At 41.1% G+C, this 24,008-nt stretch overlaps 4 protein-coding genes across 4 annotated transcripts; all 4 read left to right on the plus strand.

Moving 5' to 3' along the window:
• The first annotated feature begins 10 nt into the window (after positions 1-10).
• LOC118416462 (ubiquitin-like protein 4A) lies at positions 11-3,887 on the plus strand. Its single transcript, XM_035821567.1, has 4 exons — positions 11-198; positions 1,386-1,491; positions 1,994-2,193; positions 2,738-3,887. The coding sequence occupies exons 1-4, from the start codon at positions 151-153 to the stop codon at positions 2,843-2,845; spliced, it is 462 nt and encodes a 153-aa protein (XP_035677460.1). The 5' UTR covers positions 11-150; the 3' UTR covers positions 2,846-3,887.
• Positions 3,888-6,323: 2,436 nt separating this feature from the next.
• LOC118415625 lies at positions 6,324-7,355 on the plus strand. Its single transcript, XM_035820333.1, has one exon. It carries the CDS (start codon positions 6,324-6,326, stop codon positions 7,353-7,355), a length of 1,032 nt encoding a protein of 343 aa, XP_035676226.1.
• An 8-nt stretch (positions 7,356-7,363) lies between these two features.
• Positions 7,364-8,404, plus strand: LOC118415627 (integrase/recombinase xerD homolog). The gene has a single exon (XM_035820334.1). It carries the CDS (start codon positions 7,364-7,366, stop codon positions 8,402-8,404), a length of 1,041 nt encoding a protein of 346 aa, XP_035676227.1.
• Positions 8,405-10,206: 1,802 nt separating this feature from the next.
• On the plus strand, positions 10,207-23,849 carry LOC118415948 (thioredoxin reductase 1, cytoplasmic-like). Its single transcript, XM_035820911.1, has 16 exons — positions 10,207-10,573; positions 10,760-10,820; positions 13,210-13,427; positions 14,305-14,377; positions 14,962-15,030; positions 15,299-15,349; positions 15,763-15,800; positions 16,074-16,178; positions 16,957-17,072; positions 18,169-18,394; positions 18,755-18,841; positions 19,116-19,192; positions 19,628-19,784; positions 20,355-20,558; positions 21,226-21,360; positions 21,925-23,849. The coding sequence occupies exons 1-16, from the start codon at positions 10,463-10,465 to the stop codon at positions 21,985-21,987; spliced, it is 1,791 nt and encodes a 596-aa protein (XP_035676804.1). The 5' UTR covers positions 10,207-10,462; the 3' UTR covers positions 21,988-23,849.
• Positions 23,850-24,008: the final 159 nt, after the last annotated feature.

Raw genomic sequence — 24,008 nt, forward strand, 5'->3', positions numbered from 1 at the left:
AAATCATATATCCCTCCGCGTCGCCATGTTTACAAATGTTCGAGTGAAAGTTTCACTTTAGGGTGGCATGCATGCTTTGTTTTTCCTAGAAAACAGGAAGTTTCGACATTTTAGGTGGACCCAGTGATCACGTATAGACTACAGGGAAACATGTTTATCACTGTGAAGATATTACAGGGCAGAGAATGTTGCATAGAAGTAAGTATATTTACAGAAAATTTGTCAAAAAGCTGTTTGTTGGGGGAGGGGGGCAAAGGTGTGCATGGTGTAAAAACGGGAAACAACATGTCGAACAGACTTCCTGTTTTATAGATAGTCTATCATTATAGAAACTGTTATGTAGTGACATTTAAACCTTTTGCTTTTTTAGAAATATTTCCACCAATATAACTGTGCTCACTTTGTAGATGCTGGACTAGAATTTTGACCAACCATTTTCTTTGACCTGATCAGGCCAGGCTTTTACACTTTGTTGTCATACAAAATACAAAAGTAACACAAGCAACTGGATGGTGCGGATGGTTCTGCGAACGGTCAGAAGTTTCAGGACATAGTGTCCACTACCTTTCGCCAGGAACTGACCATTTTCCTAAATCTGACCATTCAGTAATGATTTACAATTTATTTGAACTTGGCCTCAGTGGACTAAGAACTTTGGTACTTGGTCACAGTTGGTGTATATACTTTCACCAGCATGAAATTACCGTATTTTAGATGAGCTAATTGTAGGGACAAGAGTAGAATGATCAAAGTCTTTTGTACAATATTACAGCTGTACCATCAAACAATCTAGTGATCTAATCTATATTAATCATCATATTCATAATGGTTAGGTGTGACAGAGTCGTTCAGTGTTTAAAAAGCCAGCCGCTGCCATGCCGCCTGTGAAAGTGAAAGTAAAATTGATCTCAAATAAGTTAAGCTCACTAAAGAGCTAGTCTTCCACTGGTCGTGATAGAGAAGACAGGCGCTATGTACAGTATTAACAGCAATTACAGGTTCATTGTACCGGGGAAATTTCCCTAGCTGTCCAGTACTGTGGTGTTCATGTTGGGTGACCAACAACAGTAATCTCCAAGCAGATCCTACGGTGCCATAAGATAGTATCAAAGCTGGCCAAGGGGTATAGCCGGCCAAGGGAGTCAAACGGGCACCGGGGAAATTGATACTGTACATTACGCACCGTGGATCTGGTTCGAGATTAAAACAACAGCTAGGATTCAAACCCACAGCTTCTTCATCCAGAGACGGGGCCACCAAATGACTAACCACAGGACTAGGCACACATGTCATGCCAAGCATCAGTTATCACAATTGTATCGGACATATTACATTATCTATGCTTTGACACTTTGTAAGTTACAGTTATGTTTGTCTCTATACAGGTTGCAGATGCAGACTCGGTCATGTCAGTCAAACAGCTTGTAGCTAGAGAACTGGATGTACCAGTGGACCAGCAGAGATTAGTCTTCAGGGGGAAAACATTGGCAGGTAATAAACCATATATATAAAGATCACTGTTACTTTCATAGACATTATGAGGATTATCTTTGTTTTCCTTCTTGGAGTTTGTTTTCTCCAAGCAGATGGACAAATTCTTCTGACTCCCTCTGACAGCTACAGTGTATTTTGATCCCATTTGGAATGGTAGCTTTCAGAGAATTTTAGCAGTGAGAAAATGTTACAATCTTGCACCCCAATATCTACTTTGTTTGAGATTAGAAATTTCTTCCAGTAATACCTGAGAAGCAGCCATTTTACATTTTGACATTTATGTATTTAACCCAGATTGTGGCTGTGGTTAGAGTTTTAAAATTGACAGTGTACCTTATTGTACCTTAAGTTATTGTGTGCAAAACTTGGTACTTTTATAAACATTTATCTGTTAGTGACAATTGACAACCAACTAATAGAAACATGAAATGTCTGTGAACATTTAAATTTCATAGTTTATTTATTTATCTATTGAATCATTCATTTACTGTTTCCACAGATTCACAATCTCTGGGAGACTACAACATAGGACCAGATGCCAAAATACACCTCATGGTTCGTAAAGTAGAGAAACAGCAAAGCAGTACAGACTCCACAGATAGGAAGGACACAACATTTCTCTGGGACGAGACAAAAAAATTGTTGTTAAAACATTTTAGTCCTGAAGACGCAGACAAGGTTATGCAGAATTTTAGAAGGGTGGGTAAAATATTATATCCAGATTGTATTACAACTATGTAGCACATTACTTGTATATTTATAGCATAAGATCAGTGTATAGTTTTGATGGGGTGTTTGGCCCTGTCCTGGGTTTGAATCTACCTTTCGTCAGTGACATTGACAATGAGTAGATCTGTTGAAGGGCAAGTTTTGTACCATAACTGTATCAATAATATGCAAAGGAGATTCGGATAAATTGTCTCCACCTCATCTACAAAATTGAACTCTACACATCTCCTCAGTGTCACTAACAAAAGGTTGTGGATACTAACAGAAATGCCCTAGTCTGTGTGACACAAATTCTGTTGTCCGGGCTGTAACTGGCCCCAAGGAGGCCGGCGGATGTTGGGCGGGCTGCTATAAGCGAGATTAAATCAGGCTAGAAATGTCCTACCACTTACAAAATCATATCCAGTTGCTTGAGTAACTGCTATTTGGTGTAAGGTATTGAAAAATTTCGAAAACTGTATGTTCTGTAAATTATTGAACAGTATTTAACGTCTTGCTGTTTTCTCTTTCCTAGGAATTTGAATCTACAATAGCAAGCGTTAGCCTGGACGATCTAGAGAGAATGGCATCAGCGAACCTACAGAAACGACATTTCATTGGTGACCAGTCAACTTCGTCATAGGACTCACTGTATGCCATTCATGGACATTTTGTTTCCCAGCTTGGTACTATCAGCATTATGAGAGGAAGGAAAAGAAAGGATATCAATGCATATTGTGTATGAACTTTTAAGAAGTGGTGCAGCATTTCAGTTTGCTGCCACTGTGATTCTGTTAGCCATATCAAGGAATACCATCTGTAGGTACAAGCGTGTATGCTAATTTCATGATTTTCAAATTAACAAACCCTGGGACTCTAAAAGGGGTGTGTCCAGCTTTGAATTTTTTTTGTGTCTGTCTTACTCTTTGTTTTGGAGCCCACTTTGTTATTTTTTGTTGTTGAATCTGTCAGTTTAATATTATGAAAATGAATTGTCATCACCAGTACTCTCATGTTATGTTTTGATTGGGCTGTTGAAAATTCTGATTCCCTTCTTCAGGTCTCAACATTAACCCCATTTTCCCCAGCATACGAAGGGATCTGTAAAATGGTCTATGGTACAGGGTATGCCATCGTTATGTACTATGGTACATGTTTATTGTATTTTATGTCATAATAATCTTTGTTTTCTTATGCTAAATATGTTGAGTAACTTTCCCCTATTGTTGCTATGGTTATCATCTTGAACCCATCACTTATTGTTTAAGAAGAAATTTAGACACCAGAAATGTAAATTAGCTAGTTGTGAATGTAAATTTTATCTCTGACTACATTACACTTAGTCTATCAACTTATTTCTATGAATTACTATGTTACAATGCAAATGCAAAAAATAGGTCCCAAATTAAAGTTGCTTTCCAAATTGCAACTATCAGCAGTGCTGTTACCGTCCTATCCTCACAAATGTCTCAAAATGTAGCCAATTGTATTTATTTGTAAATGAAGGGAAAAGTTACGACTGCTGCATTCTGTCATTTGTTCTACCTTGGTACATATAAGAATGGACAAAGGGAATGTGTCATCTCATGCCGTATGTTGGTAGATGTATTTAATAAGAAATCTGTACGATTTTCATTCAATGTATAAACACTCAACAATTGTGCTGAATACATTGTTGTACATAATCTTTGCAGGGCAATCTTTTTAACTGAGAGGGAAAGCTAGCCTCTATACCAGACCTTCCTATGGGGGATACATATTTAATGTAAAATTTGGTAAAAAAGGGAATAGTTGACCAAGACTCCCCGTAGGGAGGTCTGGTATATTTAACGTTCAACTGTGCTGGCCAATGAAACCCTGGCAAACTAGATGCATTCTCCTTTTGCCAGCATCATTAGTCTCATAGAGACTTGAGAAGAGCTGTGAAAAATAGCTTTGGTGCCATCTTACATTGTAGTTAGCTTACATGGGCTTAGTCTCCAAGCAGATCTATTGGGAGCAAAGGCAGTATTGTAAGGGTTTAGCTCACCTCCAAGCCAATAGGATACTGTTAAATAAACTTTTTGGCTTCTGTCTTGCTCCCGATAGATCTGCTTGGAGATTGCCCTCAACAAATTAGTTTGAAAGGGAGCAGTGTTTTTTATGTGAGTACTGGTGTGCTAGCTATTTATGCTATGATAAGGCCACACCGATTTAATTTCTTGGTTCACGGATTCGCTCGCTCCTATTTTTTGGAAAAAAAAATAAAAATAAAAATTACCACTCAGCAAATTTTCACCATTAATGAAACCATTCACCAACTTTCTGGTGTAGTAAATTGGTCTTTATATTATAAGCTCCTTAAATTGTGGGTACAGGTGCTGTTATTGTACAAAAATAGTGTTTTTGGACGTAAATAAAGAGAAATGTTTATTTGTTTTTTAGTCCTAGCAGTAGTATTAGCGAACGGTCCCTCATATGCAGAGGGACAGGCGGTGCGTTAATTAGGAACAGACGGACTGGAGGTCAGCTAGCGTGCGGTCACTCCTTTCCAGATTCAAACTAGAGCGGCCACGGAAAAAGCGATGTCGGACAGTTTTGACTTCTCAGCTTGGGCCAGCGAGGCCAAGCTGACGTCTCCAACCATTCAAAAGATGGAAAAAGCGGACCTCATCGAGGTAGAAGCCTTAAAGTGTGTAACAGCAGACATGCTGAGGGATTTGGACCTGACGATCGGGCAGTATGCCCTCCTGTGCAGCGCGACGGCCAAGCTGCAAGCGAAGAAGGGCCAAGCGCTAGCGCAGAAATCGGGCCTACCGAAGATCAGCCTAGAAGACCTGAAGACAAACCAGGGGCTTAACGAACTACTGGCGGAGGTAGAGGCGGCAGAAGACACAAAGGACGACGACCAGTCGTTCTACCTACACTCCCCAGCGCCGAAACCAGGTGAGAAACCTCTGTTAATCCCTGATTTTGTAGACTCATACACTCAGCCAGAGAGTGACCATGAGATTGCTCGAGATGGGCAGACGGCGATCATCTTGCGTACGAATAAGTCGAAACCGAAGCTGGAGTCCATTAAAGTGCCGGCCTGGTCCGCGGCTAACGCGAAGATTATGGATGCCCTGATCAAGGACAATAAACTTAAGACCAGGCAAGACATCTCTGACTACCTGAGCTACACCATCAAAGTGTCAGAGCTGTTCGAAGTATTCGATAGTGCATCAGTCATGCTGTACGATAACCAGTATCGGATCATCCAACACCGCAATGAGTTCCGCTGGGGGAAGGACTCAGAGCATCTGCATTCCCGCTTCCTGAGAAGCAAGGCAGCTTGCGCTCCCCCAGCGCGGACGCAGCAGCGCAGACCCATGACACCACGGTCCAAGACAGCGGACGGGCATGAGATCTGTCTCAACTACCAGAATCCGTCTGGATGCCGCCGTGGCACCACGTGCAACTACGCCCACGTGTGCATCACACCCGGCTGCGGAGAACCCCACCCGCAATGCGAGCACAAAAGGCAAAAATAGCAATTCGCGGATTCGCCTCTACACTGCCAATCATGGATAAATGAACTTGCGAACGACCCCGACAAAGATTTCTTGCTGGACGGAGTGCAGAATGGATTTCGTATCCTTCCCGACAATAGTGTACTTTCCCCCGTGGAATGTCAGAACTACAAGTCAGCGACTGACCCCACGGTGCGCGGGAAAGTTGAGGCACAGCTCTCTAGCGAACTGCATAAAGGCAACTATAGACGGAGTAGCACAAAACCGACGATAGTGAGCGCACTCGGTGCTATCCCTAAGGCAAATTCAGATGACGTAAGACTCATTCATGACTGCAGTCGCCCAGTAGGATCAGCGCTAAATGACTATGTAGAATCAGAACACTTCAGTTATCAAACCGTAGACGAGGCGGTACACATGTTAGAACCAGGCTATTTCATGGCGAAGATAGATCTGAAGTCAGCGTACAGGTCGGTACCGATACACCCATCTAATTATAATGCCACCGGACTTAAGTGGAAGTTCGATAATGACCTTGAGTTCACTTATATTTTCGATACTAGATTACCTTTTGGCGCCAGGAAGTCTCCTGAAGTGTTTCATAGACTATCACAATCAGTGAGGCGCATGATGGAAAGACGTGGTTACAGAACCATTATTGCGTATTTGGACGATTTCCTTATCATCGGAGCGACATATGAAGAATGCCGCCTAGCCTTCGAAACGTTGATCGAACTGTTGACGTGTTTAGGTTTCGAAATAAACTGGCGTAAGGTGGTTTATCCTACACAACGGATAACCTTCCTCGGCATTGACATTGACGCGGTGGAGCGAACACTCTCATTGCCGAGCGGCAAACTGAGCGAAACGCGGACAGTACTGAGCGACATGAGCGGGCGGAAGCGGATTTCGAAGCGGGAGCTGCTCAGCCTATTAGGCAAGCTAAACTGGGCGGCTCGAGTCGTCCGTGGCGGACGGACTTTCATGCGGAGGCTAATTGACCTTTCCAAAACGTTGCGCCGCCCCCACCACTACGCCAGGCTTTCGGGGGAGGCGAGAGCAGATTTGGATTGGTGGACGAACTTCATGGCGAAGTTCAACGGGACAGCGGTCTTCCTCGACAGAAACCCTGTCCCTCCTACAATATTCAACACAGATGCGTGCGATAGCGGAGGAGCGGCCTTCTATAGCGGTGACTGGTTTTATGTTTCATGGCGTCATGACGACCCTGACATGTGCGATAGGCACATTAACGAGAAAGAACTCTACACTATCATATTGGCGGCGAGAAGATGGGGGTCCCTGTGGTCAGGCAAACGTCTCATCGTGTTCGCTGACAGTGACAGTTCAGTCTGTGCCATCAACAAGGGCACGTCCCCATCACCCCCCTTCATGCGATGTATCAGAGAACTATTCTGGATTTCGGCAGAAAACAACTTTTCCTTGCAGGCCCGCCACGTGAAGGGCAAGGAAAACACTCTGGCTGACGCCCTGTCGAGACTTAATGATCCTGTGCATGCTGAGTTAGCCAGGAGCAGGGTAGAGCAGTGGAAACTTGAGAACGCGGACATCTCAGTTGACTGCCACCAGCCCCATTTATCACACCACGCACGGTCGGCCCTGCCCACCCAGGCCACCTCCTGGATACCAACACTGCAGTAGACACAGACATGCGGCGTGAATCGTCCCTAACTGATGTTTGTATTGCCATTGCAGACCACATCCTGGACAGTGAAGCTTCGCTGGATGCAGACATCCGATACTACCGGGCCGGCACATACGCGGAGTCAACGAAGGCTACATACAGATCCCAGCGGAGGGCGTACCTACGGTTCTGTCTGTATCACCAGTACACCCCTGTGCCGGCAAATCCCAAGACCATAAGCAGATACGCGGTGTTCCTGGCAAGAACATTGCAGTATAGCAGCATAGTGAACTACATCAACATCATTCGTATCCTTCACCAGGAGGCGGGGTATGGAAATCCTATGCAGGACAACTGGCTCCTGCAAACTACACTACGCGGAATCCGCCGGATTAATGGTGCAAGCGTCAAGCAAAAGCTTCCGATCACACCGGACGTTTTGCGTGCCATCCATGAGCGACTGGACCTCGACCAAACCCAGGACGTAGTGTTCTGGGCAGCCTGTACGGTGGCTTTCTTTTCCTTCTTCAGGAAATCGAACCTGTTACCGAAGACAACCAAAACATTCGATCCGAGCAAGCAGCTATGCAGGAAAGACTTTCGTATCTTTGACTGGGGCGCGATCATCACCGTGAGATGGAGTAAGACAATTCAGTTTAAAGAGCGGACATTACAAATCCCCATCCCGCGCATCCCCGGTTCGCCCCTGTGCCCTACTACAGCATTAGAAACCGCGTTCTCCAGGACCAGCACGGCAGCAGCGGACGGTCCCGCGTTTGTTCTACCCCAGGAAACGGGGCAGGGAGTACGATTCGCGGCGTTAACGCACCAGCCCTTCGTAAAAACATTGCGTCATCTATTAAAACAATGCGGCTACAAAGACTCTGATTACAGCGGCCACAGCTTTCGTCGCGGTGGAGCGACGTGGGCATCCGAGTGCGGGATATCCCCTGACCTGATAAAACTGCAGGGGGACTGGCGGTCAAACGCCTACCAGCGATATACGACAGTCACGTTGAAAGGACGTTTATGGACTGTAAAAACCATGGCTAACGCCTTAGTGTAGCAACTTTAGCTTCTAGTCTATATACTGTACAGCGTCCCAACATGTCTAACTTGTTCACCTGACTGGGGGAGTTTGGAGAAATGTATAGTTATTTTTATGTACACTTCATTGGTTTTACAATAAAAATGACATTAACCCCCAGTCAGGCTCACTCCTATCTTAGCGTAGTAGATTAAAGACGTAAATAAAGAGAAATGTTTATTTGTTTTTTAGTCCTAGCAGTAGTATTAGCGAACGGTCCCTCATATGCAGAGGGACAGGCGGTGCGTTAATTAGGAACAGACGGACTGGAGGTCAGCTAGCGTGCGGTCACTCCTTTCCAGATTCAAACTAGAGCGGCCACGGAAAACCCGCCCACCCACACCTGTTATAACTAACGAAGCAGACCCGATTGTATATATGTTACTTCTCCTGTGGAGAAATGTATAGTTATTTTTATGTACACTTCATTGGTTTTACAATAAAAATGACATTAACCCCCAGTCAGGCTCACTCCTATCTTAGCGTAGTAGATTAAATACTTTTTTCAAGCTGAAAACTTTTTTTCTTTATGTTTTGGATTAGCCGTTACCTTTACCCCAACCATTTTACAACTTTTATTTTTATTTTTATTTCGCCCTCTCGCTCCATATTTTTTATGAAAAAATCCGTGAACCAAGAAATTAAATTGGTGTGGCCTAAGTCCAAATTTTAGCAAGAAAAAAGGGGCTTTTTGAATCTCAAACTAAACTTCTCAACCATGCACCTTCAGTTTGTATATGGTTATGAACATGACAATGTTTTGCTGATTTTAAAGCACATTTATAACAACATTGTTACAAAGTGTAATAAAATGGACCACAAAACACTAAGTTTGTCCTCATTGAAAGAAAAGAAAAGTCTATTGTTAGCCAAGCTACCTAGTTTCGTCTACCTTTAATATGTGATATTTTGCTTACCTAGTTTCGTCTACCTTTAATATGTGATATTTTGCTGCATGGCATTTAAAGCGGAAGACATATCATATGAGGGCTGCATGCGATCAATGTTTTTGTAATTGTAATTACCAGTACCTTTGTGTAATACTGTTCTGAACTCAGTTTAAGATGTCGGGATCCCCCATACAGACCCTCTGATGATAAGTAGTGTGTTAATTTTTCATGTTGCAAGTTCACTGTACAATTCCTATTGGGGGGTCTGCATGCTCTTTTCCGTAAGGCGTAGGCAGGCCTTTTTAATTTCCCGTACTTCGTAGGGAAGCTATTTCATTTGACGTAATTTGTAGTGGAATGAAGCGTAAAGCGTTGGTAGCCTTTGTGTATTTTACGTAAAGCGTAGTCAGCCATCCCAAATTTAGCGTAAAGCGTTGTCAGGACCCCCCATGCAGACCCTCCTATTGGATGATGAAATGTATTGAAGTCCACATTGGTTTTATATTGCTGTATCACCGTTTTATATTGCTGTATCACCTTACACTAAGAAAGATCGAGAATCATACATACACCTCACTCAATGACTAGGCATAAATTGTTCATGCCCAGGATGAAGGAGTAACCCAGTTCTGAGTACTCATGTATTGCGTAATCTGTGACGTCACGCTCTAGTCACTCACCCTCTCCCCACAGTAATACTCCCAGCATGCTAAAATACATTAAAAAATTTGCGTTGAAATATTTTTATCATCATCAGATGACACTATATGATTGAAATATGTATATGATGGGATATACTTATGATATCTTTAGTTTTGAAGGAATAAATTGTCGAGTAGATCTAAAGAATGTGAGGTTAAAAGAGACATTGCAGACTGGGGTAAGAAATATCCCCTCGAAAAACTTGGCGCGCTGTGACCTGAGGTGTGCCGGAGGTGGTCGCAAGTTCCGCCGTAACACATCATTGCGTCCTGTTGCTTCAACGTTTACAGTCTACAAAACCGTGTTCTAACAAGAAGAAACAGTTTATAAGAAGACTATCTCCTTAGCGAGACAGTGCGGTTGTCATCGTTCCGTCAAGATTAAGCGCACGTTGCCAGAGAGCTCGTCGGGCGAACCCGTGGTGAAAGCCCGAAGTCCCGCCAACATGCCTCCGGTGACCGCGAACGGGGCCGACCTCAAGGCGGCGATCCAGAAATACATCGCCGACAACAAGGTTATGGTCTTCAGCAAGTCCTACTGCCCCTTCTGTAAAAAGGTAAGATTCTCAATAACGTTTCTTATTGAGTTCTTACGAGCTTTGCGAATTTCTTTTTTGACCGAGTGGGAGGGGGGCGTGCGCATGTAATGTGATTTTTTTTTCTCGCGAAATTTAAGACTGGTGGAATTTTGTTGTTGTTTTAAGCACACTCTCATAAAGGTTGATGTTTTGTTTTTTGTACAGATTAAGGACTTGTTCAACTCTCTTAGTGTGACATTCACGGCACTGGAACTGGACCAAATAGGTGAGCTGAGCTGAATTTATTTGATAAATGATTTGACATTTTTATGATATGCGAAGGAGTGAAAGTCGTCTGAGTACCACAAATTAGATTTATAATTATATTTGTCATTGGTTGGGTAAATGGTTAATCATATCTTTGAATAATTTTGTGTAGTCAAGAAAAAAAGCATGTGGTAAACCATTTGCCAAAACTCCTGTAATGGTAAAATAGAAAATTTGCATGTCATGAATGACAAATGTTTTTTCTCTTTTCTAAATACACCTGTCATTGAGCTTAGCACACAGTTCAGCATAGAACACAGTGATAGCAGGATTTTTGTGCGGCAGTACACAATTAAGACATATGCCAAAGCTGTTCTTAATCTTAGCCTCAATCCTGGAAAAATCTTGTTTACCCATGAATTTTACAATGTAAAGCTTCTTATTAAAATGATCGTAATAAGCTCTTTAAGTTAAAGAGCTTATTACAATTATTATGGTATATATGTAATACCTTGGCGATAGCGCTTAATATGGATTTACCATACTATGTGGTACTTCAGGACTACACTGGCTTCTACTATAGGCATAGGTATGTATAGAATAATTCGAACACCCTTTCCATGTGATGAGTGTGCTGCTGTCAAAAATTAGACTTACGGATTTGGACATTGGAGTTCCTTTTTTTAATTCTTTGTTTGAGGACACCAAATTTTGTCAAAATTCTGTCACATTTTGTGGTGAAGCATATTTTTTTTCGGGTGGATATGACAAAAATAAAATACAGCACGGTGCTGTGTATTATCTTTGTCATACCGACTCGATCACGATGTTCTCCGCCTTGCCATGGGTCAGACTCAGATTGCCCAACATCCGTATTCTACACTTGGTAGGGCTGGTACCTCAGGTGATACAGAATACACTTCATTTATCACCTGACAGTCCCACAAGAGACCAGTCAGCAATTAGGCTTCATACACAAAAATAGAAACCTGTTGCTAGCCACAAATATGGCATGTTCAAATAGCTTCCAACATTCATAATCCTAGAAAAACCTGCAGAACCTAGCCTTTTTTTGGTGGGCTGTGGAGTCACATACTTCAGCTTCCAGTTAGAATTTTTATTCAGCCTGCTTCATTCTTATTCAAGTAAAAAAGAAAACTGCACGTCCTATCCACTGCAGGATAAATGTATCTTCAGATTTGTAATCATTATGCACAAAATCAAAGTTTGACATGGAAAAATAATTTTAGTTTTGGCCAAAATCAAAGAAAAAAAGATAATCCCTACCCACCGACACTAATTTTTTTCATGACCGGAACAGGAAACACAACATTTCTTTTCTTAGGCCTCAGGTGAAAATGAATGCCCCTGAATGTGACAGGTCTATGGTAGATAAGTATGCAATTAGACTGTATGAAAATAGAAATTTGTTGCTTCCAACAGATTCAGGCCAAATTTGGTATGCGCAATCAGCTTCAAACATTTTACGCTCACAAAAAGTGACGTCTTTACTTTCCTGCCTTTTTGTTTCACTGGCTGTTTGGAGTGGAAAAACAGCTGGTTTTTACAGCATCTTTGTGATTTTGACACTTGGCACAAGAAGGCTTTCTACTGTGCAAACATTTTATTGTAACAAAAGAAGTTGTTTGATTTGAGCTGATTTCAGGGAAGCAATCGTATGTGTTTGGGTTTTCCTATGGAGCGATTCAAGTGGTGGGGAAAAACAGTCCATCTGGACTACAGTCAAACCTGCCAAAGCAGTCACCTGCTCAAGCCGATCACCTGGCCACTTTTCTCAGTCCAGAAAATTTTCCCCATGGGTAGACGCAATCACTTACTTGTGATCTTCACAAGACGGTCACTTGTCCAATGCGGCCATGTTGAATCGGGACCAGACAGGGTCCCTAGCCTTGCCCAAGACGGCTATCTAATTTTCCAATTTGTGACCACATCAACTTTTTAATGATAACTATTGAGAAATCTTCGTAAAGCCCGATGGGTAATGAATTTTGGGTTTGGAGCATGCAGCTACGAACTCCTCAAGGACTGTAGAGGCAGAACACAGAGGATGATGATGATGGGCAAAGTGTTTGCTGCCATGTAATAATAGATTTGCTCTCTACATGTAGCTGTAACAAAATCTAAATCTATTTCTTCCTCTATTGTACAGTATGGGACTAAAGTGCTATTTGCGTATTGGTCTTGTTGAGCTTTATGTATGACTTACTAATGTGTTCGGGGTTCTCCCCCCAGGGGGCTTTGAAAAACGCTGTCAGGTGATATGCTTTCACCCTGGTTAAATAAAGAATAAACAATCAAACAAACAAAACCACCACAAACTATCCATTAACTGTGTGAAATTAAATCCCTGTGAACTTGAATGCATTTACTTCTATCTTGTTTGACAGAAAATGGAGGAGACTTGCAGAACGCACTGCATGAAGTAAGTGGACAGAAGACAGTTCCCAACGTGTACATCAACCAGGAGCACATCGGAGGGTGTGACGACACTCTCAAGCTGCACAGCGACCAGAAACTCTTACCCATGGTGTCGGAGAACACAGAAACGTACGACTACGATCTCATCGTGATTGGCGGGGGATCGGGAGGACTGGCTGCGTCCAAGGTCTGTTGTTCCGGCCAGTTAGTTCACACTAACTTATCTTTATGGATAACATCTGCATTTGCATTTCACCCGTTGTATAAGAAAAGAAAACTGGCCACATGTTAACCCATAGCATCCCTGGTCAGTCAGAATTTTATGCTCGTCAGAGGATCTGCTCTCCAGGGTAAGGGGGCACATGGTTAGTGGTCTTGTTTCCCAGGGAATAAAAACAATATTGAAATGGCAACAATTGTCTCTTACAGTTTTATTGGAGATACGTCAATTGTAGATCACTTAAGTGTCACTGACGAAAGATAGTGGATACTATCTGAATTGTTTGACTGTTTCCAAAATCATATTCAGTTGCTGGAGTAACTGCTTTTTGGCATATTTTATTGGAAATGTTTAGTCCTGTAGTTTAGCAGCATTTTTTTCTGTTGGATTTTTTTTGTCGCCCTCACACATTAGTTTTGTAATCTCCAGAGGATGTCATCTATAAGATTATGTCAGAGTGGCTTTATGTTTTATAATTACGGTCAAAACTGTACAAGTGACCACCTCTACCATAAGGACCGCCTGGCCAATGTGACCACTTTTTGGTGGTCCGTTAGAATTGTTTTTCCTATTGACCAAAGCATTAAAAATCATATCATGTCTATTTTTCTCTATACATGTACATCTACAAATAGTTACAGCCTGTCCGCAAAGACCAGATTTAATCGGTACCTTCAGTACGGTCTTCTTGGGCAGTCTTAACTACGACTGAGGGACACATTCGAATTTTCTGTCAGTTAGAACTTAGAAGACATTGACATGGTTCAGTTTCCTTTACAGAAAGTTTACTTCCAGTCAAAAAGAGGAAAATAACATATATCTTCAATTTTTTATTGTTTTTCAGGAGGCGGGCAAGTTTGGGAAGAAAGTCTTAGTCTGTGACTTTGTCAAGCCATCACCCATTGGAACAACATGGGGTAAGCTATATTAAAAGTGCAGAGTAGAGTAGAAAAAATCAATAAATCAATAAAAGCCAACAGAAATGTCCTGTTGAGACTGCTATTCTTTATTTGGTATTGATATAAACCTTCTTTAGAAATGGCGTTGAGTGTATAACTGAAAAACAGTGCATAAATTTCTACCATTAGAATAAAGAGGAAGTTGACTGTTGAGGTCAATAAGGAAACAAGCAATTGTTTACCATACTGTAAATGTATTAAAGTTCGCAGGGATTTATTTTTGCGGTAGAGGGAAAATGGAAAATCGCGGTAGCTCCATAGACTGCAGTCTCATACTTTAATGGAAAATTATTTCTGCATTTACAGTACTGACATTGGATTTGGAAGAGGTTTTGATATTCTTGAATTTCACTCTAGTAAATTGCATTACAGCTGCTTTTTCCAAACTAACATGATATGCACACCATATTTCCCCAGAATTGACTTAAATTAAAACTAAAAGGTTGGATACAGCCCTAGAATTCATTTGGAGCTAGTTGATTGGGTGTTTTGCAATTAGACCATAGATGAAATTTTATGGTATTATGATTTGTCACCTACAGGTCTTGGAGGTACCTGTGTCAATGTAGGCTGTATCCCAAAGAAGCTCATGCACCAAGCTGCACTACTGGGTAAGGTGTTTGGTCACAATATGTTATGATATGACAGAGTGACAACAGAGTGTTGTATGACAGAGTGAAAACAAGCTCATTGTGATTGTCTAGTTATGCCAGTTTTCTGTGCCCTGAATTTCTAGTATTTGACAATCCTACAAGATCTAGATAAGATGTTTTGTGTTAGATTGATAGTACATTGCTGGCCTTTGGCACAACTTTTACACATCATTTTCTAGTGCTAAAAGTTACAGCTCAAAAATGTCCTTTCTTATCCTGTATCTAGGCCATTCTATTGAAGACTCCAGGAAGTTTGGATGGGAAGTGTCAGAAGAAGGTGAGAGCATCAGTTTCTTGACATGTGGTGGCATGACACTAGGATTTGAATTGCTTTCACATACCTAACCTTGTGTTCTAATAGAAAGTAAGAGAAAACAGTGGGATTCCAGTGGAAAAAGTGTGCTTATTTTTTTGTGATGGAGTAAGAACACGCCCGTGGCAAAGATATGTTCAGAGTGGTAGGGGTCACCAGAGCCAACTGTAGATCCTGTTACAAAAATAAAACATCATGCACATTGATGTCTACAGCTGTCATGCATCAGCTCTACATGCCATTGATTGGTTGATTGAGTGATTTGTTGATTGATTGACAGGTTGATAAAGTGACTGGTCGATTGAGTGATTGATTGGTTGGTTGAGATACATACAAGTCAGGTTTAATCTAAAACCTCTTCTTCTGTTCCCACACAGTGAAACACAACTGGCACACAATGAAGGAAGCCATCCAGGTAAGTGACCAGTTTGTTACATTCGAATAGTTGTGGCTTTCAGGTTCAACAAAAGCAACAAAGCTTCAAAGTTTATTTTTTAAAGTAGCGCATTTCCATAATCTTGAAATCATTTAAGAAACTTTTTTACCAAATTATTTTCTCCAAATAGATGTTAGACATAAATGTGGAGTCTACTTGGCATTCTTTAGGTCCTTTAAATTTCAGTAAAGTAGACTGTATAATGTTACAATTTGAGTAATAATCTTTATTCTCTTGTTTTCTGTTGTATAGAATTACATAGGCTCCCTGAACTGGGGGTACCGGGTGGCCCTGAGAGATAAGGGTGTGAAGTATGAGAATGCCTACGCTGAGTTTGTGGACCCACACACCATAAAGGTAGGTTTGCTCTTTTAGTATTGATCATACGCTGTGACAAAAGCTGTCAAATAAAGTATATCTTGTGAAGAAAAAATCTTAAAGTAGGATTATACACATGATAAGGATAAAGGATAGATGTCTCTGTAGGTCAACTGGTAGCAGTTTCATCATTGTAAATGGGATACCCTGGTTCAAGCCCTAGGGTTGGGAGATTGTTTGGAACTGCAGTCTTTCACAAGGGATGTAAAATTGGGGTCCCTTGTTTGAGGTAGTGTTGTGGATGTCAAAGGGAAAGGCCTAGCAACCCTTCCTTGTAAAAGAATACTGTAAATGCATTTAAGTTCGCGGGGGCGGTAGCGAGAAAGGGACTTTTCGCGGTGGATTTAATTTCGCGGTAACACCATAGACTGCAGCCTAATACCATAATAGAAAAATGTTCGCGGTGGATTTAAGTTCGCGGTGAAGTGGTCACCGCGAAAACCGCGAAAACCGCGAAAATTAATCCACCGCGAACATTTCTGCATTTACAGTACCATGCGCACAGAAACAGCAAGGAAACTTGCTGACCTATGGGCCACTAGAAACTACAACAGTTGCTGGATGGATGTTTCTTTCATCAATGCTCTGCCCTTTTAATTTGAATCTGGACAGTGTAGTGAATACAGTCAAACCTGTCAATAGTGACCACTCCAGATTAGACTGGCCACTGTAGACAGGTGATCACTATAGAATGGATGGACAATGGACGTAAAGGTTGTCACTAGTATGGGTTTGATTGTGGATTTTTGTATCACAGACAGTAAACAGGCGAGGAAAAGAGAACACAGTCACAGCTGAAAGGTTCCTGGTGGCAGTAGGAATGAGGCCAAGGTACCCAGACATACCTGGTGCCAAGGAGTACGGTATTACCAGGTAAGGGAAAGAAAGATTAGCTGGGACTTGGAAGAAAATGTTGTGTTTCCGATAACGGCCCTGAATGAAATTAGATTGGTAGGTTGGGACCCTCTTTTACTCCAGATTATGTTTTAGATTTTTGTCCAAGTGATCCATTATATACAGTAAACAATGTATTCTAGTTTGTAGGGTGGTGTATGATACACCATGGTGGAAACACATTGCAAATAGGCAGCTACATGGATCGTTACCAAATGTTACATCTACTGTTAAACAACATTGACTACTCCTTGCCGGCCATGTGGCTCGTAGTAGAGAGCCAGCCGGAAAACTCTTGTTCTAGACACCTGTTTTCTCTAAGAAACGTGTTGGTCGCCCAAGGCTAACTTTGAAGACGCTTATTGAGTTAGAAACTGGACTGGACGGTCCGGAACTCCTCGCAACGATGAATGACAGACTGTACTGGAAGTCAAACTTCACTTGTTCTACCTCATCATGAGGGTGACAAATGATGATGATGATGTGCAGGGGTTGAAATACTTTTTTTTTTGCTACATGCAAAATTGCAAGTTGGCAAAAAAAATTACATGCAATTTAAAAAATTTACATGCAAAATACAACAGTTCTATACTGCAATGTTCTAGCCAGCATCCATCATTCCGTCCTTTGGCAGAATTTTGCTGCTCATGAGGACAGATAAGAATTTTGCCCATTCTGTCACTTTTGGTGGACAAAAATAGGCGCATTAAAATATAGACAAAACTTGAAATTTTGGAAAGATATCCACATAACCAGCATGTAACTTTGCAGCAAAGCCAAATTTGATTATTTGTAACACCTACTGACAACCAGTCACAATCCCTGTCAGAGAAAGGCACTGTGGCCTCAGTATTTTTACTACAGGCCAGGTATTTTCAACATGTAAGATTGCAAGTTCAGAATATTTTTACATGCAAATCTCAAAAATTACATGCAAATTGCAAGTTAAGTATGTGTATTTCGAACCCTGATGTGTATTCTAGGTTTTATATAAGCTGACAAGCTTTATCTATTGGCCCAATAAAAGAAACACCGGGTCTGATGTAATATATATAATGTTGTCTCTTCCTTCCAGTGACGACCTGTTCTCCCTGCCGTACTGCCCTGGGAAGACCCTGGTGGTCGGTGCGTCGTACGTGGCGCTGGAGTGTGCGGGATTCCTGCGGGGGATCGGCCTGGACACCACCGTCATGGTCCGGTCCATTCTGCTCAGGGGGTTCGACCAGCAGATGGCAGACAAGGTCGGAGCATACATGGAGAAGGGGGGGATGAAGTTCATCAGGGGGTGTGTGCCAACCAAGGTCAGTAGTACTCTCATACAGATTTTAGAGATTGCTGTAAATTGTGAAATAAAGGATGGGCTCTCTCTCTCTCAGGGGCTGAATTCTAAGGAACTTACAATAGGCAGGGCTAAATTACAATTGTGTGCCCTTTAAGTTTTACCAGTGTATCTTAGGGGCCAAGTGCCCTAAAATAAACAAGGGGTGACTGATTCTGGTTTTTGAAACTCGTGTTTGTGAAAGTGTTTGTTTTAGATTTGCTGGTGAATGGAAACATGAAATATTGCTTAGCAGAATTAAGATAATTTCTATTTGAGACAATAGAAAAGGTTACAGCGCTGACTGAAATTTCAAACTAAACTGACTTTTCCCCTTCCATAGGTGGAGCGACTGGAAGAGGGGCAGCCTGGGAAGCTGCGAGTGACGGGAATGCAAGACGGCAAAGAGGTGGTCTGGGAAGGCAACACGGTAAGACCATCTTATCTCCCTTTGTAAGGAAACTGTTCACAGTACCTGATGTTTTTCTGTACCTATGGCTTTCTGCGGTATGACTTGGTTTTAGGAAAAAACATCTGTGTATCAACCCCATCCTGGTTGGTCATACCAACACCTTTTTCTGTAGGCAAATGTCTGCTTGATATTATTGTTATTTGTGATAAGTCTGAGGTTCAACTAATAAAGCTGTAATCTTGCTATAGCTGGGTAATTTGTTTTATTCAAACCAATTCAATTTCTTTCCCAGATACTATTTGGCATCGGTCGGGACGCTTGCACTGAAGGCATCCATCTGGAGAAGGCTGGTGTACAGTTCAACACAAAGTAAGCAGCTAAATAATGCTTTTTTCTCTGTGCTTACCTTGTTCACTTTTAACAGATTCACCAAAAAGGTTATGTTTGTGTGTGTGTTTGTTTGCTAGTGTGTCTGTCTGTCACTACGATAAGTTGAGGATGTCCGGTCTTCATATTTATAATGTTGGTATATATTGAATCATTTGATTAAATAAATAGATTTGGGGCCCCCAAGCTGTTTGCTATAGAACTGTAGTAGAACGTCCGATTTTGATGTTACGTCATGTTTTGGACAAGCTATTTTTTTATTGGTTTAGCACGCATGCACAGCCGTGCTGACAAAAACAATGCAAATAGAAGTGAGGATTTGACATACTATTAGACAGAATTTGTAGTTCATTCTGTGAAGAACTCTAGGCCTAAGTACCTATGAGACATTTAAAGATTCCTATGTTTGACTTACAGGAATGGTAAGATCTACGGTAACGATGTGGAACAGACTAACCAGCCCCACATCTATGCAATCGGTGATGTCCTGGAGGGGAAACTGGAGCTGACACCGGTGGCTATCCAGGCAGGCAAGCTGCTGGCACAGAGGCTGTACGGGGGAGCACAGACCAAGGTATACACAACAACAGTTTGTAGGTTAGGCCGCAGCAAGTAAATGTCATAGATTACTTGCTGTGGCCTAAAAAATGAAGAGTACATTTGGTACCCTTACGTCCTATTTTTTTTTAAAAACCTCGAGTGCCAAGCAATTTTGCTTTAAAAGTGTTTTGGCTGCCAATCATGAATGCCATGTGCTTGTAGCGCTGATCTAATTGCCCTTGAATTGTAAAGGATTAATTTTGATTTTAATTTTATTTCCCAACTTCCCATGGGGGAGGGAAATGTATTGTTTCATGATTGTGATGCTTGTGAGTTTGGAACCCTTGTTTGCCATTTTATCAACTTCAGTAATGGTATTCTAAGAACACCTCAATCTCCATTATGGCCTACCTTAAAGTATTCAATGAAGACTGTATTGTGATCTCAGTAGTCATACTTTGCAGGAGTTCCCATTTACTGCATTTGACAGACTTCATGTGAAAACTGCAAGATGACATATGGACTTAAAGACCAATATTTTTGCCATCTTCATTGATATAAATACGAAAGTAACGTACAAGTGTTTCTTTTCATTGCCCTCCAGACGGACTATGTAAACGTTCCAACAACTGTCTTCACCCCCCTGGAGTACGGGGCCTGTGGCTTGTCGGAGGAAGATGCCATTGCAAAGTACGGGGAGGACAACATCGAAGTGTACCACTCCAACTTCCAGCCCCTGGAGTGGACCGTTCCAGGTCATGACGTCAACGACTGCTATGCAAAAATCCTCTGTAATCGTCAGGACAATGTAAGTAACATTTCAGGGCTCGAATTTCATTTTTGGAAATAGATGTACGTAATTGAAAATTTAGGTGCACGGAAAAAGGTTGTGTATGCAACACCAAACAATGTAGACTGTCAGGAAGACAATTTTGAGCTTTAAAAATTTAAAGGTAAACCCAAATTCTATAACTTTCAAATACTTACAACTTGAACTGAAGGAAAAGTTTATTATTTTCCTAACACTTGAAGATTATGCTGTGTAGTAGTGTACAATAGTGCATAATATACGTTCGTCACATTGGTGTACCTACAGTCAAACCTTAAGTATACAGGTTCAATCTTGGGTGCACAGAAGTGCACATGCAACCAGTATTTTGAGCTGTGCTTGAATTTGCACCTTATGTGTCTTGGTTTAGCCCAATGTTACAAAATTGTAGATATTTACCTTTTATAGGTTCTACTTGCTGCCTATCCCTGTATCACTATACTATCAGTACATGCAATGCCTGTATTTATTATGATTAGGGTAGACAGTTATAAAGATACTACAGTTGTACTGTCTATGTGTAACTTGTGCTTGATGAATGAGGAGAGTATACATGAAATGTATGTAACAGTTGGAAGAATAACTTACATTTTACGATTATAGAAATGTGGGAAGAAGGCCTAATGCTTCTGCATGTTTTTTACAGGAGCGAGTGGTGGGCTTCCATGTTCTCGGCCCCAACGCAGGGGAGATCACCCAGGGTTACGGGGCAGCCATGAAGTGTGGTATGACCAAGGCTCAACTGGACACCACCATTGGGATCCACCCAACTAATGCTGAGGTAAGTAGCAATAGTAGTGTGTGTGTAGTAGATACTGTAGTAGTAGTAGTAGTAGTAGTAGTAGTAGTAGTAGTAGTTAATATCTGCCAATGTACTAACATATGTATACATCATTTTTAAGTGCTGTTTACAGATATTTAGTGTCCTAAATCATGGTATTTTTCTTCAGACATATCGTAATGTCAATCCTGTATTGCTACTGTGACAGTTTCTTTCCCAAACAATGGCATATTTTCTTAAGTCTCAAACCATTCAGTGTATTACATTGTTCTTGACAGTGCCATTTGTATTTTGATGCACCAATGCTATAGACTGAATTTATGGAGAAACATGCACTGATCAACACATCCTGATTCAAACGGTTTTCCAGTGAGATATACTTGTATAACATTGTTCTGCCAGTTCTAGTAATGCTGAACTGTGATGGATGTCACTCAAAATGTCCAGAAGTAATCTCAAATCTTTATCCTGTTGTAAAGATTGAATTGCTTTAAAAATATTGTTTACCTGGATGTCTATCTTTCATATTAAACACATTCTGAATCCTGTTTTGTGTTTTCCCAGATCTTCACGACGATGGACATCACCAAGGGTTCGGGGGAAGATCCCACCAAGACTGGCTGCTGAGGTTAAACCCCGCTGTTGCCCGTCCCCTAAAGACCAAGAGCCACCTCTAAATAAGTAAAGACACAAACTGGAGCCAGTTTACTCCTAAGACTAGCAGAACTAAACTTACCTAGTGATACATATATCTTTAAAGCTTAAGCTTTCGTTTCAACAAAAGTAATGCACACTTAACAGATTATCAACTGATCTCTATAGGTGTACATTACTTGTGTTGGAACAAAGGATAAAACTTTTCAATTGCAGGACTTGTCAATGAATGAAAGTACAATTGAATGATACTGTCATGTCCATGTTATGAAGTATTAGAATCAAAGACAGTCTATTTCTTTGATCTAAACTTGAAATTTCCTCTGTAATTTATCTTCTCTAAAGCTTAAGCAAAAATCTGGCTCCAGTTACATACTTGTAAGAGGTGGTAGCGATGTTGGTCTGCAAGAAAAGGGGACATAAGCAATAGCGGGGGTAAAACTCCAAACTCGCCAAAGGTGGTGACACACAGCACAGCACGTTCCTATCATAAAACTCAGCAATCTGTTCAACAATTTCCTACCATCAGGACAGTCAAAACTATTCAAGAACGGATTTGACCCAAGACTACTTTTAAATGGTAATTTGATAGAGGTCTTTGTGACAAACCTGTATGACATCATAATGCTATGGTCCCATTTGCACTGGTACCCCCGGACAGAATCTGAAGCCACAAATTTGTCCCGTTGGAGTACTGTCTTTTCATGATTAGCTCATGGCATCTATTTGTTGCCGGGTCCTAGTTTGATTTTAACTCTGAGTAAAAAAATGCAGAGGCCCAGCCGTGCCCCAAAATAGCCTAAAGTCTCAGGGTGTCCCATGCCTGAAAGTGAAGAAAAACAGTCAGTAAACAGCCTCAAAGGGGCCCCTATTTCCAAATGGGACCGTAGCATCCATTCTGATAGTTGCTAACAGAAAGTGCATGCTGTTTGCAACTTTTGTCAAACTGGTAGTCAAACATTCTTGATGGTCAGGACAGTTGTGTCATAACAGTTGATGAGTTTTTTGGTGACGTGCATTTATGACAGTCTCCTCTTCAAACCCAACTTTGGGCTAGAGGAGACTCGAAACTGCTGTGTTCACCACCTGGCAAATTTATAATGTAAGATAAAGACGAAATGATACCATGTATCTTAAACATTGCACCTGTGTAAATGACTAGAAGCTCTTCCAGTAAAACACTTTGAATGAATTTGAAATGGTTTGTCTGTTAAAGATTGGTGAATACTGTTACAATATAGTACACTGTTTGGAAAAGTGGATCGAAGTCACAATTCATTCTTCAATCATATCATGTTGAATGTAAACTTTCTGTGATTTAAGAATTAATGGTTTCAGAAGTAATGCAAACTTTGTGTAGAAAAGTTACAGCCTTTGTGGAATTCTGGTTTTAGACTATTATTAGGGAATGTGTGAAATGGACTATGCCACTTTCCTATGCATAATGACTACAGGTAATTTGAAAATGTGTTTTCTTCCTACACTTATTGTCGGTACTGTTTTCAAGTCTGTCAGTAATAAGATTGCCATTTGCTTGGTTAAAGTTATAAAAAAATTATTGACTATTGAGTACTTCTCAGTCAAGGTTTGTAGAAATGACAAAATTATAAAGTTGAACATGTTTATTGTAGAATTGCAATTATTTTCAATTCACCATGAACATAAACATACCTAACACTTGTAAACAATAATCATATAATATTTACCTCCACAATGCATAGCAAATAACGTGTCTAAGAACATTGTAAGATCATGATACAATATCATATTGAATATGCTTTTTGGGCACTAATAGGACTCTGCCTACGCAGGTTGTCTTACTGAAATTAAACAAAGATTTACCACAATTTCTTCATTCTTTTGTACCCTGCGTTTATCTTTTTATCACACAGCAGTTACAACTAATACTTTTCACAAGGATCAATACATTACAATGTAGGTTACATACTCGAGTACTAGTCACAAAAGTATGTATTACAGTTAAAGTCGTGTGT

Source organism: Branchiostoma floridae, chromosome 5, assembly GCF_000003815.2.
Source record: "Branchiostoma floridae strain S238N-H82 chromosome 5, Bfl_VNyyK, whole genome shotgun sequence".
Taxonomy (NCBI): domain Eukaryota; kingdom Metazoa; phylum Chordata; class Leptocardii; order Amphioxiformes; family Branchiostomatidae; genus Branchiostoma; species Branchiostoma floridae.

Bases quoted from the DNA above. Each gene is read 5' to 3' on its own strand.
- LOC118415625 (XM_035820333.1), top strand. From the start codon at position 6,324: ATGGAAAGACGTGGTTACAGAACCATTATTGCGTATTTGGACGATTTC.
- LOC118415948 (XM_035820911.1), top strand. From the start codon at position 10,463: ATGCCTCCGGTGACCGCGAACGGGGCCGACCTCAAGGCGGCGATCCAG. The intron at 10,574-10,759 runs GTAAGATTCTCA...TTTTTTGTACAG, and splicing joins ACTGCCCCTTCTGTAAAAAG to ATTAAGGACTTGTTCAACTC. The intron at 10,821-13,209 runs GTGAGCTGAGCT...CTTGTTTGACAG, and splicing joins ACTGGAACTGGACCAAATAG to AAAATGGAGGAGACTTGCAG.
- LOC118415627 (XM_035820334.1), top strand. From the start codon at position 7,364: ATGCGGCGTGAATCGTCCCTAACTGATGTTTGTATTGCCATTGCAGAC.
- LOC118416462 (XM_035821567.1), top strand. From the start codon at position 151: ATGTTTATCACTGTGAAGATATTACAGGGCAGAGAATGTTGCATAGAA. The intron at 199-1,385 runs GTAAGTATATTT...GTCTCTATACAG, and splicing joins GCAGAGAATGTTGCATAGAA to GTTGCAGATGCAGACTCGGT. The intron at 1,492-1,993 runs GTAATAAACCAT...CTGTTTCCACAG, and splicing joins CAGGGGGAAAACATTGGCAG to ATTCACAATCTCTGGGAGAC.